We start from the raw sequence: 16280 nt of genomic DNA on the forward strand, positions 1-16280 counted from the left end.
TGAGACAAGGCCATCACAGCTGAGCATGGACAAAGTAGAGGGGCCCCGGGACTTCCCTGGTGGCGCAGTGGTTAAGAATCCGCCTGCCAATGCAGGGGACGTGGGTTCGATCACTGGTCCAGGAAGATCCCACATGCCGTGGAGCAACTAAGCCCGTGCACCACAACTACTGAGCCTGCACTCTAGGGCCTGCGAGCCACAACTACTGACCCCACATGCCACAACTAATGAGCCCACGTGCCTAGAGCCCGTGCTCCACAACAAGAGAAGCCACCGCAATGAGAAGCCCACACACCGCAAAGAAGAGTAGCCCCCGCTCGCCGCCAATTAGAGAAAGCCCGCGCAGCAGCGAAGACCCAACGCAGCAAAATAAATAAATAAATATTAAAAAAAAAAAAAAGTAGAGGGGCCCCTCGGCTAAACCCAGAAAAGTCAAACCACCTGACAAAGAAAGGGCAGTGAGGACAGGGAGGAGGTTAGAGGAAAGACTTCTTCTGAGGTTCCTAAAGAGCGAAGACCCATGCGGGGCCTTTCTGCTTCATGAGGACCATGTTCCAGACTGAGTGAGAGGAGACGTGCTGTTTCCAAGACACAGAGGAGCAGCTGACCATGGAGCCCTTCCCGACGCCGCGCCTGTCAATCAGGGCAGTGACTAAAAGGTAAATATTAACTCAAAATGATCTCTGGCTGTCCACTACTCAGCGTGGGACAGCCTGGCTGTACATTTAATTTTTAAAATTAATTTTAAAAACCAACATATCACTAAACCGACTCTACTTTCCTGAGGCTCCTGGATTACTTTTACTTTTATTTAACAAACACGAGTGGCTGCTGGCTATGACCCCAGATTACATGAACCTGAACTATATGAGTATTCAGGTTATGGAGGCAAGGGAGGGGCCAGGTCCAGCACACACTTCACCTTCTAGGACCTGCCCAAAGACCACCCATAGAGCCAGGAGGCATGTCACCAAGACACTGTGTATGTGAACAGGCTCTAGGGAGTCCAAGGTCCCCAGTGCCAATGTCAGCTGCCCAGAGGCTCCTCATCTAGGCTCAAACATCTTGACTATGTTGGCTGCCTCAATTTCTCCTCTGTTATAATTTCTCATTTTTTGGGAGGTCAGATGAGAGAGAGAGCAAGTGAGCATGCACGTGTCACTTGGTTTACCACCAGGAAGAGAGCAGGCCGGGTCCTACAGTGCCGGAGATGACAAGCTACAACTTGCCCTGGGAGAGCTTACTTCCTACAGGGGAGAAAATCCAGCACTGGACATCCCACCAAATGCTCACATTGTTCTCAACTGTCCGCTGAAAGCAGCTCAGCTCAGCTCAGCACTCTGACTGGGCGTCCCCACATACATGTCTGTTGCTGGAAAGAGTCTCATATGTCTCAACTATCACATATGAGGCTGCTGCATCTATGAAGACGGGGCCAGGAGGCACCTTGAAGAAAGGGGTAAAGTCCCAAACAGGGTGAGAGCTAAAAATTCAGCATCGGTCTCACTCCCAGTTCCCTCCAAACCAGCAGCATGAAAATGCAAAGTGGAATATCCTTACTCTATGATTCAATTTATATAAAGTTTAGAGACAGGCAAAACTAATCGAGGTGTTAGAAGTCAGTAAAATAGTTACCCTTGTGGGGGTGAGGGGAGGGACTAGAAGGGAACACACGGGGACTTCTGCAGTGCTGGAAATGTTCCACTTGGGTGCTGGTTATTTAGGGGAAATTTATTGAGCTGTGCATGTAATGACATATGTACTTTAAAAAGTGTATGTTATACTTCAATACGAAGTTTACATGTTAAAAGGAAAAAAAGGAATGTCCTCTTAAGACAATGAAAGACTACGGAAGTCTGTCCAGTTTCATCTTTGGCCTCCACACCTTGCCAGGCAGGGAAGAACAGGATGGGCAGGGCAGAGTTGGGTGTGAGATGCACAATGAAGCCTCCCAGGATCTAAGAGCACGGAGCTGGAGTATAATCCACAGCAGCCCAGGAGCAAGACATGGCAACAGGGGCCATGGTACCTGGGCATGTGGGGAGTTATTAACAACAACTCCTTTCCTCTGAAAATCTGAGTGTTAACTACCAAAAATTAACTGCATGGCTCACCCCCTCTCCTCCTTCAGGACTTTGCTCAAACATCATCTTCTCAGTGTGACCCCGGCTCACTACCCTGATTAAAACCTGCTCCTGTTCCCACTCTTGCCAACAGGGCACAACTGTGTCCTTCTTTCCTCCTTTGTTCTCCTGCATAGCACTTATCGCAGTCAAGGTAACAAATACCTTACTTATTTTTCTATTTATTGTCAGTTTCTGCTCATCAGAATTTACGCTCAGTGGAAGGGATTTAGTTTTACACATAATTTACATACATTAGACTACACATAAGCGCACGGTTCTGTTTTGACACATGTATACGTCTGTGTAAAAAAGTGCCCCAGTCCAAATAGAGAACATTTCCATCACCCTATAAAGTCTCTTCTTGCCTCTTCCCAATCAATCTCCCACCAAGAGTCGACCATCATTCTGATTTCTATCACTGTAGATTATTTATGAACTCCATTTAAATGGAATCATACAATGTGTACTTTTTCGGTATCTGGCTTCTTTTGTTCAACATAATGGTTTTTGAGATGATTTCTTCCATGTTCTTGCTTTTATCAGTAGTTCATTCTTTTTTATGGCTGAGTACTATTCCATTGTGTGACTATCCATTCTCCTATTAACAGATATTTGGGATGTTTCCAATTTTTGTCTATATTAATACAGTTGTTATGAATATTCCTATGCAGTCTTTGGGGGACTATACGCTTTCACTTTCCTTGTATAAATACCTAGAAGTGAAAGGCAGGGATTTTCATCCACTTTGTTTAGGTCGTATCCCCAGTGCCTAGAGCAGTGCCTGGCACGGTGTAGTTCCTCAATAAGTATTTGCTGAATGAGTGATGGAACTCCATCTCCATCCCTTACAAGAGAGAGAACTTTTGACTATCTCAGCACAGTAGCAGAATACTGTAATTCACTGCCCTCCAGTGGCCAAGCCCAGCAAAGCTGCACTATTTCCTGAATATCTAGCAACGTTATGAAATTTTCATTCTTTCATTCATCTAGACATGTACGGAATGCCTATTTTGGACACCAAAATAAAAGCACTGAGAATATAAAGATGTTTAAAATAGTCTCTGGCCTCAAAGAATAATACAGTCTGGTGGGAGAGGGTAGGAGGGAAACACACAATAATTGGTGTGGTAAAGTCCTACAAAGGGGAAATGCACAGGGTTATGGAAAGAGTACCACTGGGGTGGTGGGGGCAGGGAAGAAGTCTCAGGGCAGGCTTCCAGGAAGAAGGGGTGTCTTAAAGGATGCACAAGGATTAGCCCAGGGGATAAAGAGGTGGTACAGGACAAGGCTTTCGATTAAAACTGTCAATTTTGGATTTCTGAGTTTAAGAGGTGAGGCAGGAAGTAGAGCACACAGGGCCTTGCACAAGCTAGAGAATCTGGACTTTTTTTTTTTTTGGCTGTGCTGCGTGGCTTGCAGGATCTCAGTTCCCCGACCAGGGATTGAACCTGGGCCATGGCAGTGAAAGCCCAGAATCCTAACCACTAGGGCACGAGGGAACTCCTGAGCATGTGGACATTTTAACTGTAGGTGATAGGATGCTAGTGAAGGGTTTTAAGCAAAGGCGCTGCACCGACAAGTCTGTGTTTAAATGGTGTGAAAGATGGGAAGAAGGGGATAAAAACCAGAGATGGGAAAACACACTTGACCATTTCAGCAATCCAGGGCTAAGCTAGGGTAGTCATAGGAGGAATAGAGAGGGAAGCAGATTCAAGAAATATTTAGGACATGAAATCATCAGAGCTCTGTAACTGATTGGATATGCAAGAATGAGAAAAAAGAATTACGAACAAGTCTTAGCATTTCTGACTTAAGTGACAGGAAATGCTGGCAACTGAGAGAAAAGGGTGGCTGGGTATGGAGAGGAGTTAGTCAAACACTGCGTCTGAGGAGCCTAGCAAAGGGATAGCAAAGATTGTCACTATCCATAAATAACTATAACCCACTCCTCCTTGGGGAAAGGACCCGTAAGGGTACTGGCCACCTGGGATACAGACTGTGTTTTCCATGCTCACTTGCAGATGGGAATGGCCATAAGACTAAGTTCAGACAAGAGAGATTCAAAACCAAGTGTCATGTACTTGGGAAGTGTCCTTCAACAGAAGGAGTATGCCTTTCTTCCTTTCCCCCTCCATACTGGCTGGAATATAGATGTGATGACTAGAGCACAAGCAGCTATCTTGGATCATGAGTACAAAAACACATGCTGAGAATGGCAGGACAAGAGAGAGAGAAGGCTGGATTCCTGATACCATGGAGCCCCAGACTACTTCCCTCCTGACTTTTAAGGTGAGAGAAATAAGCTTTTCTCTCTTGCTTAAGGTATTGGTCCCCTGTCAGTGCAGACAAGCTAATCCTAACTGGTCATTTATGACATATCTGAGTGTAAATGTCACGCAGGGAACATGAGTCAGAGGTATGGGAAAGACTTCCCTGCTGGGAGTTCTACTGCTGTCATGCTTCTAAGTAAAACCTGAAATGAAAATCCTGCTGTACTACTTCATGCAGAGGAGAAGGGGGAGAATTATTTGACAGTGTTTCATTTTGTAATGAAAGAAATCACCAGGTACCACTCTTCTTTTGAAAACAGGACATGTCATGAGCCCCACTTTTCTATACGACTTCCTCATTTGCATCACTTAAACAGTTGCTGTTACGCAGCTTAATTTGGTGATGGCCACATCATCAATTACATTTGACCTTAATATGTTCCAAGCTAGATCAATAATGTCATCTAAGTCCATTAGGTTTTGGAGATGAGAGTCTAAAGCATTCCACCATCTCAGGGGTCACAGTCCAGAGACTGTATCTCCCCAGGGGTGACCCTCCAGCACTGTCACCTCTGGACCCAGACATAGCTGGCTTATCCACAGAGGACCCACTTCTATGTGAGCAGTTGGTTTCAGCAGATAAAGTGGCTACTGGGGGGCTAAGCCAGCTACAGAAAAATCCTCTAGCAACTCAGAGGGGAGTCACTGGTTCTCCCCGTTTTCAACTATTTTACAACAAACATGACACAAAGCATGAAGCCAGCTCAGGTACCAATTTATAAAAGTAATAAAGAACAGATAGGGGAGGAGACAGGAGAGAGGCCAAACAACGTCCTGGTGGCATGTGGATCCCACAGCTCTACTAGGACATGTCCTCCACGCTACAGCTCAGTAAGATGGGGTGGTGGGCTAAGGCTGCCTGATGATACCTGCCTGGGATGATGAGGGCAACTGCCTGGCCTGTTCCGTGGGTGAAGGATACCTGAGGCCTCCTGTGGTAGGGAGAGTCATATCAGAGAGGTCATAACACACCTTTCACAGTAGCTGCCTTACTAGGATATGGCACTATTAGAGAAGGGAAGAAAAGCAGCATTGTTACTCAGACAAGAGAACTATTCTTGAAGGCCACAAACAATGTTGAATCTATGTTCAGGAAAGGCCTTGAGGCTGGAGGGAAGTCTGTATGCCTTGTTTCTTTGAAGCTTAATTTATACCCAGCAACCGATGAACAGACAAATAAAATGTGGTATATTCATACAATGGAATATTTATTTGACCATAAAAAGGAATGACCATTTTTATGAAATGTCCAGAAAAGGCAAATCCATAGAGACAGAGAGTAGATTAATGGTTGCCTAGGAATAGAGGGGGTGCGGGGGCTTGGGAGTGATGGCTAAAGGGTACAGGGTTTCTTTTTGGGCTGATGAAAATATTCTAAAATTGACTGCTGATGGTTACACAACTCTATAAATATACTAAAAACCACTGAATTGTACACTTTAAATGGGTGAATTGTACGGTATATGAATGCCATCTCAACAAAGCTGCTATCAAAAAAAGAAAAAAATACACCACCAAACTAATTTGTAAATTTACTGCACCTCCAATAAAAATTCAAAAGGGTTCCCTACAACCTGAATTCGGCAAGTTGATTCTAAAGTTCACCTGGAAGAAGAGCCAAGACAATTTTTACAAAAGGATGATGAAAGAGACTGGCCCTGAAATAATAATAAAACACACTACAAAGGTCAAAAATCCAAGCTGTTGGTACATGCATAGAAGTGGAGATAAATGGAACAGAAATAAGTAAACCATATAAATAAATAAATTTATATTATATTATGAAGAGGGATTTCACATGAGTGAAGAAAGGATGTACTATTTATAAATAGTGTTGAAAAAATGAACTATCCAGTTGGAACAGTAACTTTAAATCTCAACCTCCACTGTAAAGGAAAATAAATTACTAATGGAATTTAAAAAGCTAAATGTAAAATCAAAACCACAAGCATATTAAAAGAAAACATGGAAGAATATTCTTATAATATTGGGGTGGGGAAAGACTTCCTAAGCAATATACCGAATCTAAAAACCATAAAGGAGGAGGTATTTCCTTCATGTCCTTCTCACACTTTGCAATGACTTGTTTAATTTTTTGTGAGCCCCTTAATCCCCACACTAGATGGGAGGCTCCATAAGGGCAGGGCCCACATCTGTTATCTTAGTCACTCTATCCTCTGGCACATAGGAGGAGCTCAATAAATACCTGTCGAATGGACAGATTTGACCACATAAAAATTAGGAAGTGCTACATAAGGAGACGCAATAAACAAAGTTGAAAAGACAAATGATGGTCTGGGAGAAAAAAAAAGAATTAGCTTGAACTGTATAAAATTCCCATGGAGGGATGTGTCAAAAATGGTTGAATATTAGCAATTTCATGTGGTTTGACCTAATATTTTTAACGCATAGCAGATGAAAAATGAATATATCTAATCCACATAAAGCTCTTACAAAACAAGACCAACAGTCCAATAGAAAAAACTGGATAGGACTTCCCTGGTGGCGCAATGGTTAAAAATCCGCCTGCCAATGCAGGGGACACGGGTTTGATCCCTGGTCTGGGAAGACCCCACATGCCACAGAGCGATTAAGCCCGTGCACCACAACTACTGAGCCTGCACTCTAGAGCCCACGAGCCACAACTACTGAGCCCACGTACCACAACTACCAAAGCCCACACGCCCTAGAGTCCACGCGTAGCAACTGCTGAGCCCGTGTGCTGCAACTACTGAAGCCTGCGCACCTAGAACCCGTGCTCCTCAACAAGAGAAGCCACCGCAATGAGAAGCCCGCACACCGCAACGAAGAGTAGCCCCCGCTCGCCACAACTAGAGAAAGCCAGTGCGCAGCAACAAAGACCCAACGAAGCCAAAAATAAATAAATAAATAAAGTTATTTTTTAAAAAATGAAAAAACTGGATAAAAGAATTTTTTTTCTTTTTTTTTTAAAGCCTACAGCACCCGGTATTCCCAGGCGGTCTCCCATCCAGGTACTAACCAGGCCCGACCCTGCTTAGCTTCCGAGATCAGACGAGATCGGACACATTCAGGGTGGTATGGCCATAGACCGGATAAAAGATTTGAACAAGCAGATGACAAAAGAACAAATGCTAATACACAAAAGAAAAGATAAACCACCTCACTGATGAGCAAGTGGAAATAAAAATTGAAACACAAACCATGGTTTATTTGCCAAATTGGTGAAACACAGTTAGACTAAAATACCCAGTTTTGCTAAGGATGTGAAGAGTGCACCCAAACATTAGTGGCTGGAGTATAAACTGCTGTAAACCTTTTTGCAGTGTAATTTTGGCGTGGTACCTATTTGGCATGCTTTTAAGACTAGTAATTTCCGTTCTATGGGCTCTTTCAGGGAAACGAGTATTTTAACACGAATGCATAAGAAAATATGTACAAGGATATTCATTGAAGTGTTCTTTATAATAGCTGAAAATTGTAGATTATTTAAATGTCCTATTATAAAAGAATTGTTTACTAAACTATAGTAAAGTTTGATGAAAGTAAATATAATTGCTGAAAATGATGAGGTAGATCCATATGTCCAAACTTGGAAAGCTGGCCAGATATTTGTGAATGAAAACAAGCAAGATAGAGAAAAGTATGGATAAGTTTGATCCCAGTTTTCTGGATACAACAAAGAAAAATAATATATGCAGCTCTATCCACACACAGCAAAAGGCCTGGAAAAATACACACCAAGAGGTCAATAGAAGTTATCTCTGGTGATGGGGGGGTAGGGGTGAGGTAATAACAATTGTATATTGTTTTTATTTTTTTTAATAAATTTATTTATTTATTTGTTTATTTTTGGCTGCGTTGGGTCTTCGTTGCTGTGCGCAGGCTTTCTCTAGTTGCGGCAAGCGAGGGCTGCTCTTTGTTGTGGTGTGCGGGCTTCTCACTGCAGTGGCTTCTCTTTGTTGCGGAGCACAGGCTCTAGGCACGCGGGCTTCAGTAGTTGTGGCACACAGGCTCAGTAGTTGTGGCTCACGGACTCTAGAGCGGAGGCTCAGTAGTTGTGGCACACAGGCTTAGTTGCTCCGCAGCATGTGGGATCTTCCCAGACCAGGGCTCGAACCTGTGTCCCCTGCATTGGCAGGTGGATTCTTAACCACTGCGCCACCAGGGAAGTCCTTGATTTGTTTAAATGAGTATGTACCTCTACTGTATTTTTTTTTTTTTTTTTTTTTTTTTAAGAAAAGGAGCAATAAGAAATGTGCTGCCTGCTTTGGAGCAGGGAATGGAGAAGAGGGAGCCACTAGATAGATCTAAGTTGAGATACCACCAATTCTTAAAAGAGCACAGGTATTTAGGTCAAAAGACCTAGGTTTGAGTTTGGGAAGCTCATTTAAAATAGGTTGATACATCTACCTTAAAGAGATATTGGGGGCTACTAAATGAAATCAGGTAAGTCAAAGTACTTTGCAAACGGTAAAGTGCTTTAAAAAATCAGGGTTATATTACTGGTTGGCCTGGCAAGTCCTAGTTTGAAAAATGGAAAAATAAGGGCTAAAGGTACAAACTCCTAAGGAAAAGACAGATGGATGGGAACTGATAGATTAAGAGAGACTTAAGAGACATATCAACCAATTAGTAGAATGTGTGGACCTGATCTGAACCCTGATTCAAGCAAACTGTTAAATATATTTATGGGAATCAAGAAAATTTGAATAGTGTTGTATATTAGATTATATTAAGGACCTATTATAACTTTTTAGATGTAATAATTGTATTACAGCTGTGAGTTTCTTTAATCATTATCTTTGAATGGTACATATGGAAATATTTATGGATGAAATTATATGGTGCTTGACATTGAGATTTGCTTACTCACAAAGATGAGTGGGTGAAGAATGGACAGAGTTATGAAGTTGGGTGGCAGGTATGTAAGGATTTATGGTATTATTTTTTCTACTTGTACATATGCTTGAAACTGAAAAATTTTTGTAAAAGAAGAATGGGCCCCGCCTTCATAGTTCTAGGAGGAGGTACCAAACACCCATCTGAAGTCTGCTGCAGAGGTGAAACTGAGTACAGCCTTGCCAAGAAAGGCTTCCTTGCTGAGGAGGGGCAGAGAAGCCCATGCTTCACTGTGTAAACGCTGTGGGTCAGCAATGGTTTCACTGGTTAGCAGGTGAGACTGACAAACCAAACACCCAGATCAGAATGCAGTCATATCTATCAAAGAAAGGCACAGTGGACTTCCCTGGTGGCGCAGTGGTTAAGAATCCACCCGCCAATGCAGGGGACACGGGTTCGAGCCCTGGTCTGGGAAGATTCCACATGTCGCGGAGCAACTAAGCCCTTGCACCACAACTACTGAGCCTGCGCTCTAGAGCCCTCGAGCCACGACTACTGCGCCCGTGAGCCACAACTACTGAAGCCCGCACGCCTAGAGCCCGTGCTCCGCAACAAGAGAAGCCACCGCAATGAGAAGCCCGCGCACCGCAACGAAGAGTAGCCCCCACTCACTGCAACTAGAAAAAGCCCGTGCAGAGCAACAAAGACCCAATGCAGCCAAAAATAAATAAATATATAAATTTATTAAAAAACAAAAAAGAAAGGCACAGTGCTTGGTGGGGCTGAGGGTAGCAATGGGATGGGCGCCTATAGAAAGTAAAGGAAAATTTGGTACAAAATATAAATGACAGCTAACAAGATAGTTAATATCCAATTAGAACTGCAGCTGCTGAGGATGTCCCTTAATTGGCATAAAAACTGGCAATGCCAGCGTTCAGACCTCAAATGTAGATTAATGAATGGATTAATACCTTCCTAGGCTCATCCTTGAATACCATTTCAGAAAAGTACTACTGCAAGAATCAACCCCCAAATCCCAACAGACCAGCTGCACCGCTCTTTAATAAAGTTAAACCACAGAGAATTAAGCTGCCTCTGAAAACTGACCTATTAATGTGAGGGGAAAATGAAAGTTCTCCAGCAAAAGCTTTATTTATATGCTTTTGCTTAGGGTCACTGGACAGAGTGAACAAGAGTGTGACCTTCCACCCTTACTCCCAGTTCTGCCCTGGCTGCTGTCACTTAAGCGGAACAAGGAATGGCATCATTAGGTTGCCTTACGTTTTGAGTAATGAAAAATAAAAAAGGCTGCCTCATGAAAGACCAAAACACCATGCCTTTGAGTCCCACCAGAAAACCTGAATGGGAAGGATCAAGTGAGACATTTCTTATGCCCTCCCCCTCCAAGGGGCTCCACTCCAGTCCCCTTCTCATTACCATCCTACCCCCTGCAATGGCTTTCTACAAAAAGAATAACCCACCACCCCCAGAGTCTGAAGAAGAGGGTTCTGGTCCTAGCCCTGCCACTAATAAGGAGGCAAGGAATCTCACAATCCATCTGTGAAATGAGGGGAGTAGACGGATAGTTTTCTAAAATCCTTTTCAATGTTCTTATTCCCACATGAACTTCTCTTTGACTAAGAGAACAAAGCATCAGGCCATGACAGATAGGTTTTCCTATGAGTCTTGAAGCACAAGTGACTGAGGAAACCAAAAAAGTGGAGGATCCTCAATGCCTTTTAAGACTCTGCCTGATTTAGGCCTGGCTGGAGCAGGTGGCTGGAGCTGTAAGAAAACCTAACTGCTGCCGTGACAGCGAATCACTCTGTTCAAAGTGACAAGAACCCAGTGGGGTAAGAGGTGAAGGAAGAGGAGGAGAAACCAAGGTCCCGGAGCTCTCCTTGGCCCATTCCATTACCTCCAGTGTGAGCTGGATTCTGGCACCTTTCCTGCTCTATATGTCCACATCCTGCTCCTAAGATACAGCATGTGAACTGAAGTGTGAAGGCCTGATGTATCATCTAAAATTCCAGCTTTCACAGATGAGGGCCTGTATTTGAGACGAGTTCAAAATAATCCAAAAGGAACCTCAGTCAAACCATCAAACCATCTGTTTATGGCAGAACGTAAATATATCAATTTGGTAATTCTTTGGCAAAGGTCTTTTTAGGTGAGATCTGTGACCATCTCAAGAGAGAAATTCCAGGCTGCTGCTGCAGCTGCTGTTAAAACAGGTTTAGCTGTGTATTCTAAAGCCACTCTCTCTTTTTCAGCAAGACATGCCCACTGACTACACTCTTGGGAAAAACAAACAGACCACAGATAAGAAAAGGGCAATAGCTTGTTCAACTTGGTACTCATGCTTCTTACCGACATATTCTGAGAGGAAGACGACAAAGAACGGAGTGACCAGGTCATTAATTCCTTGGACATACCCACTGGCAGGGTGTCGGATGGCCCAAATAAATAGAATTCTTTCGAAGATCTAGGAAAATGAGAAAAAAAGACGACATGATGTTAAATCACGGGGATACTCTCCCTCCCTCCATTTACCTACTCACAATTTAACTCAGCGTTGCTACAGAATTTGTAGAAAAAATTTTAAAATATTGTGGACAAAGGCAGTCTACAAATACAAAAAGTTTCTAAGACACTAACTGTTTTTAAACAGGGGTAGGTGCTTCTTGCCCTTTCTCTTTTCAGTATCTAGCCAACATGATATAAAATTGGGAAACGGAAAGGAGAGTGACACAAATGGCTTAGAAAAAGGTTTGTTGTGGATGTCATTAATTCAGGCCACCATGCTCATTTGTAGATGCTGTTTCTCTATTTCCAGGAGCAAGATATCAGAATATCTAAGCTCTGATACAGTTTCTAAATCTCTTTTGGTCATTACAGGATTTAAAGAGGAAATGCCTTCTTTACCACACTCCCCTCTCTCCCTGCTGAGACGGAAGGAGATCTAGATCTGGATTTAGTTCTAACCCAGCTTGACTAGGAACCAGTGACAGACTCTAAATGCAGGAAGTCATTTCACATATCAGGATGCAACCCAGACGTTTACTGGGGACAGGAAGTCAAATAAACCAAATCCTATGGATTCCTACAGCCAGGAACTTGAGAACAGAGAAGTCAGCCAGGGCCTCCATAGGGAAAGCCTCTGGGGTTAAGTACATTAGCCACAAGAGGCCAGAGGACTAGACTGGGGAGAAAGAAAAAATCTTTTTTTTTTTTTGGCCGCACTGCACAGCACTCAGGATCTTAGTTCCCCAACCAGGGATCGAATCCGTGCCCCCTGAAGTGGAAGCATGGAGTCCTAACCACTGGACCACCAGGGATGTCCCTGAAAAGATCTTTATGGTCCTTTTACAGAGTCCGGCCCTGTCGCATTCTGTTACACTCCTCTCTGTTTTCACTATGCCCTTGAAGCTTTTCCCCTGTCTTCTCTCAGCTTGCTGATACTCATCCCCTGGCTTCATCCTGCTGACCGCAACTCCTGGGCCCAATACGTTCCTTAGACAGGCTTTGATTGGGCCGCCTCAGGTCTCTGAACCACACCAGAGGGATGACAGAGGTGGTAATGACTACATGCGGGGGGGACAGGAGATTAGGGGCCTCCACAGCACCTGGCTCTGCAGAGCTCAGAGTCAGTCAGCTCTGCGGGCAGATTGAAGAGGCCCTCTCGGAGGTCAGGTGCAAGGGAGAAAAAACCTCCCATGGGGAAAAGTAAAAAGGAAGTGGTCGTATGGTTTTGGAGTTGGTTAGCCAGTGTAGGAGAGACGTGGAGAATCTAGACACAATAAAGGATGTTTCCCAGCCCTTGTGTTGAGTCTGCCTTCCAGCTGGCAGAGAGAGCCAAGAAACACTCCCACCGTCAACACCCCTGCCCTTGCAGGCAGTGAGAGCAAAGTCCAGCCTGGAAGGAGCTGGTCTCTGCCTCCACTAGATGGGCCCACTTGCTCCCCGGGGCCGAGGGAAGGGTGTGGCGTCCTCATTTGTGTTAGGCCCAACACTCCAATGGGACCCCCCCTTACATTCTTTGCTGCTAAATACCCTCCTCCCTCCCTTGAAACTGTGGCTCAAGCTAGACCTACCACGTTCAGGAAGATCTCAAGAGTTCCCTGCTCCACTCTGTCTCCTCACACCTCCTGTGGCCTGTGTCTGTCTGGATGTCTCTGTTAAAAGCTCTTCCAGATCAATCCTTCTGAAGGACTTGTCAGGGCTTCTACTTCACACTATCAGCTCCTTGTGAATACACAAATCCCTCGTGACTGGCTTAAACAATGGCCAAGTGCATGGAAGCTAACCATTCAGAATCAGGAGACCTGCAATAATCCCTCTCTAGTAAGGATGGGACAGTGCAGACACACTCACACTGTACAAGTGAAAACGCCAAAGAGATGGAAATAGATGAGCACCAAGCCTGGTTACCAGGGGAGACCATGGAATCTTCTCTACAGAAAAAGCCTGGGACAATCTTGTCTACCTCTGAGACACCTCTTCTACTAGTGTAGGTAATTCTCACTTACTATAGTCAATTCTCAAGTATCTTTAGGTTTATAAAACAAGTCTTTCAATATTCAATGTTACTTGATTTTCTGCTCCTTGGTTGGCAATTTATTCTGTTTATGATTACTACAGTCTGCTAGATGGAAAGGTGATTCAAGAAAAATTGGAAAGACTACCGTTTGAATTTCTTTCTCTGTAGGCAGGTTCCACTACTAGGAGAAGCCTTTTAAATAAACTACTTTCCCTGTCTCCGAATTTAAAGTAACCATGCACAGGTAAGAGAAAAGAATCTGAACATCTTCAAGTTAAAATGAGGAATAAGCAGGGCTGAGCCACGGGAAACTGAACGGGAGACACAAAGGGATCCTGGGCGGTTTTTAGCTTCCTTTGAGCTGAATCTTACAGGTAAAATAATGGTGTCACCCTCAAAATCTTCTTTATGCTAGTGGTAAGTTATGAGGGATCCCATCAGTAGACACATCTATATTTAAACAGAATTATGAGTATAATCTAAAGTCAAACAGAAATTATTTTGAGCATTTTTTATCACATTTTCTCTATTATGAGGATGAGTGAAAATATAATTCAAAGAGCACTTACATCCAGTATCCTAGCTACTATGAAGCTGCAAAGGAAATCCCTAATCTTGAGGAGTTTATATCAATACTTACTGCTTGGTCAAAAGAGTAATAGTCCCACTGAAACCTTTCATGTGCTTTGCCAACTTGTTAGGTCTCAACATATCACTACTAATTTGACTTCTGGGTAGGTATCCGAAAGAATTTAAAACAGGGACTCAGATATTTTGCACACCCACGTTCACAGCAGCATTACTCACAATACCCAAAAGGTGGAAGCAGCTCAAGTGTCCACTGACAGATGGCAGATCAACAATATGTCTTATACACATATAATGGAATATCATTCAGTCTTAAAAAGGAAGGAAGGGGACTTCCCTGGCGGTCCAGTGGTTAAGACTCCGTGCTTCCGATGCAGGGGGCGCAAGTTCGATCCCTGGTCGGGGAACTAGGATCCCACGTGCCGCGCGGTGCGGCCAAGAAAATAAATAAATAAAAATAAAAAGGAAGGAAATTCTGACAGATGCTACAACATGGATGAACCTTGAAGATATCATGCTAAGTGAAACAAGCCAGTCACAAAAGGACAAATACTGTATGATCCCACTTATTTGAGGTACCTGGAATAGTCAAATTCATAGACACAGAAAGTAGAATGGCAGTTGCTGGGGGATGGAAAGTTATTGTTTCATGCATACAGAGCTTCAGTTTGGGAAGATGAAAAAAAGTTGTAGAGATGGATTGTGGTAATGGTTGAATAACAATATGAATGTACTTAATGTCACTGAACTATACATTTAAAAATGGTTAAAATGGTAAATTTTGTTATGTATGTTTACTACACACACACACACACACACACACACACACATCACTACCAGCTAGATAAAGCAGAGCAAACACAAGACTAGGAATTCTAGGGTGTAGTTTCTGTCTTCATTCTGTCACCAGGTAGACTCAAGATGCTGGGCAAGTCCCTTAGCCTCTCAAAGTGCTACTCAGCCCACAGGTTTGTTATGAGGATCGAATGAGAATGCATAAGAAAGTGCTCTGAAAGGACCAAAGCTCCATATGCGAACACAAGGTACTATCACGATTAGCCATAAACCTGCCCATGCCTGGAGGGAGGGCTAAGCACACATCCACACAGATGGTGCCACAGAAGGATGGGGGGAGGAGGACCAAGAATATTGAGCACTTCCCTCACCTCCTGTACAAGTGGTTGCTGGAACAATGGAATGAGAGGATTCGTCCTTGGAATGTCGATGTGAATCTGAAAAAGAGAAGCCGTATCCAAAAACACAAATGCCAGTTTGTTCTTTTGAGAAGTTATTTTCTTAGGAACCGGAAATCAAGGGAGTAAGAGTGAGAGCACAATTTATCTTTAGAAAGAACTGACTGACATACAAAAATAGTCTAGTAAAACCTACCTACCTGTGCATCTGGAATACATTCCCATGACAGCAATAGCTTACTGAACAGTGAGGAAACCTTCCCAAATAAACTACTTACACCAAACAGCAATAGGCTTCACAACTTAAGAGAATCACCCGCTTTTTTCCTATTGTCTGGAATCTGTTTTACTCTGGGCTGGTACTTATTTAACAGGTATGATCAAAATGTGTACGCCTCTTTCAGATTCTTACTCAACAGTTCCCAAGAAGTAAAAGAGCTCTGAAAGCTGCAAAAACATGCCAGGATAGAGAACTAGAGGGAGCTGGCCTTTAATAACTGGCACTGAAAGTTCTGACTTCTGTGACCAAAGAAGTCATGATGATTGGTTTTGGCTTCGGGATTTCCCAGTGTCTAACAATCCTAAGGACTGTGTCAATAGCTGCAAAGTCTACTTCAATTCTTGGAGCTTGTTGTAGACAGTTGCCTCCCCCAGTATTTTCCCCTCTGCAACCACGAGACTC

General features: G+C 43.5%; 1 protein-coding gene and 1 non-coding gene across 2 annotated transcripts in view; both read right to left on the reverse strand.

Moving 5' to 3' along the window:
* TBC1D22B (TBC1 domain family member 22B) overlaps positions 1-16280 on the reverse strand; it is a 65075-nt gene that overhangs the window by 21881 nt on the left and 26914 nt on the right. Inside the window, exons 7-8 of the mRNA XM_061195102.1 lie at positions 15572-15637; positions 11648-11762 (exon numbers count right to left, since the gene is read on the reverse strand). Of these exons, the coding sequence (XP_061051085.1) occupies positions 11648-11762; positions 15572-15637 (181 nt within the window). The remainder of the gene's footprint in view (positions 1-11647; positions 11763-15571; positions 15638-16280) is intronic.
* On the reverse strand, positions 7409-7527 carry LOC133095783 (5S ribosomal RNA). The gene has a single exon (XR_009701647.1). It is a non-coding gene; the product is annotated as a 5S ribosomal RNA (ribosomal RNA).

This window comes from Eubalaena glacialis, chromosome 7 (assembly GCF_028564815.1).
Source record: "Eubalaena glacialis isolate mEubGla1 chromosome 7, mEubGla1.1.hap2.+ XY, whole genome shotgun sequence".
In the NCBI taxonomy this organism is placed as follows: domain Eukaryota; kingdom Metazoa; phylum Chordata; class Mammalia; order Artiodactyla; family Balaenidae; genus Eubalaena; species Eubalaena glacialis.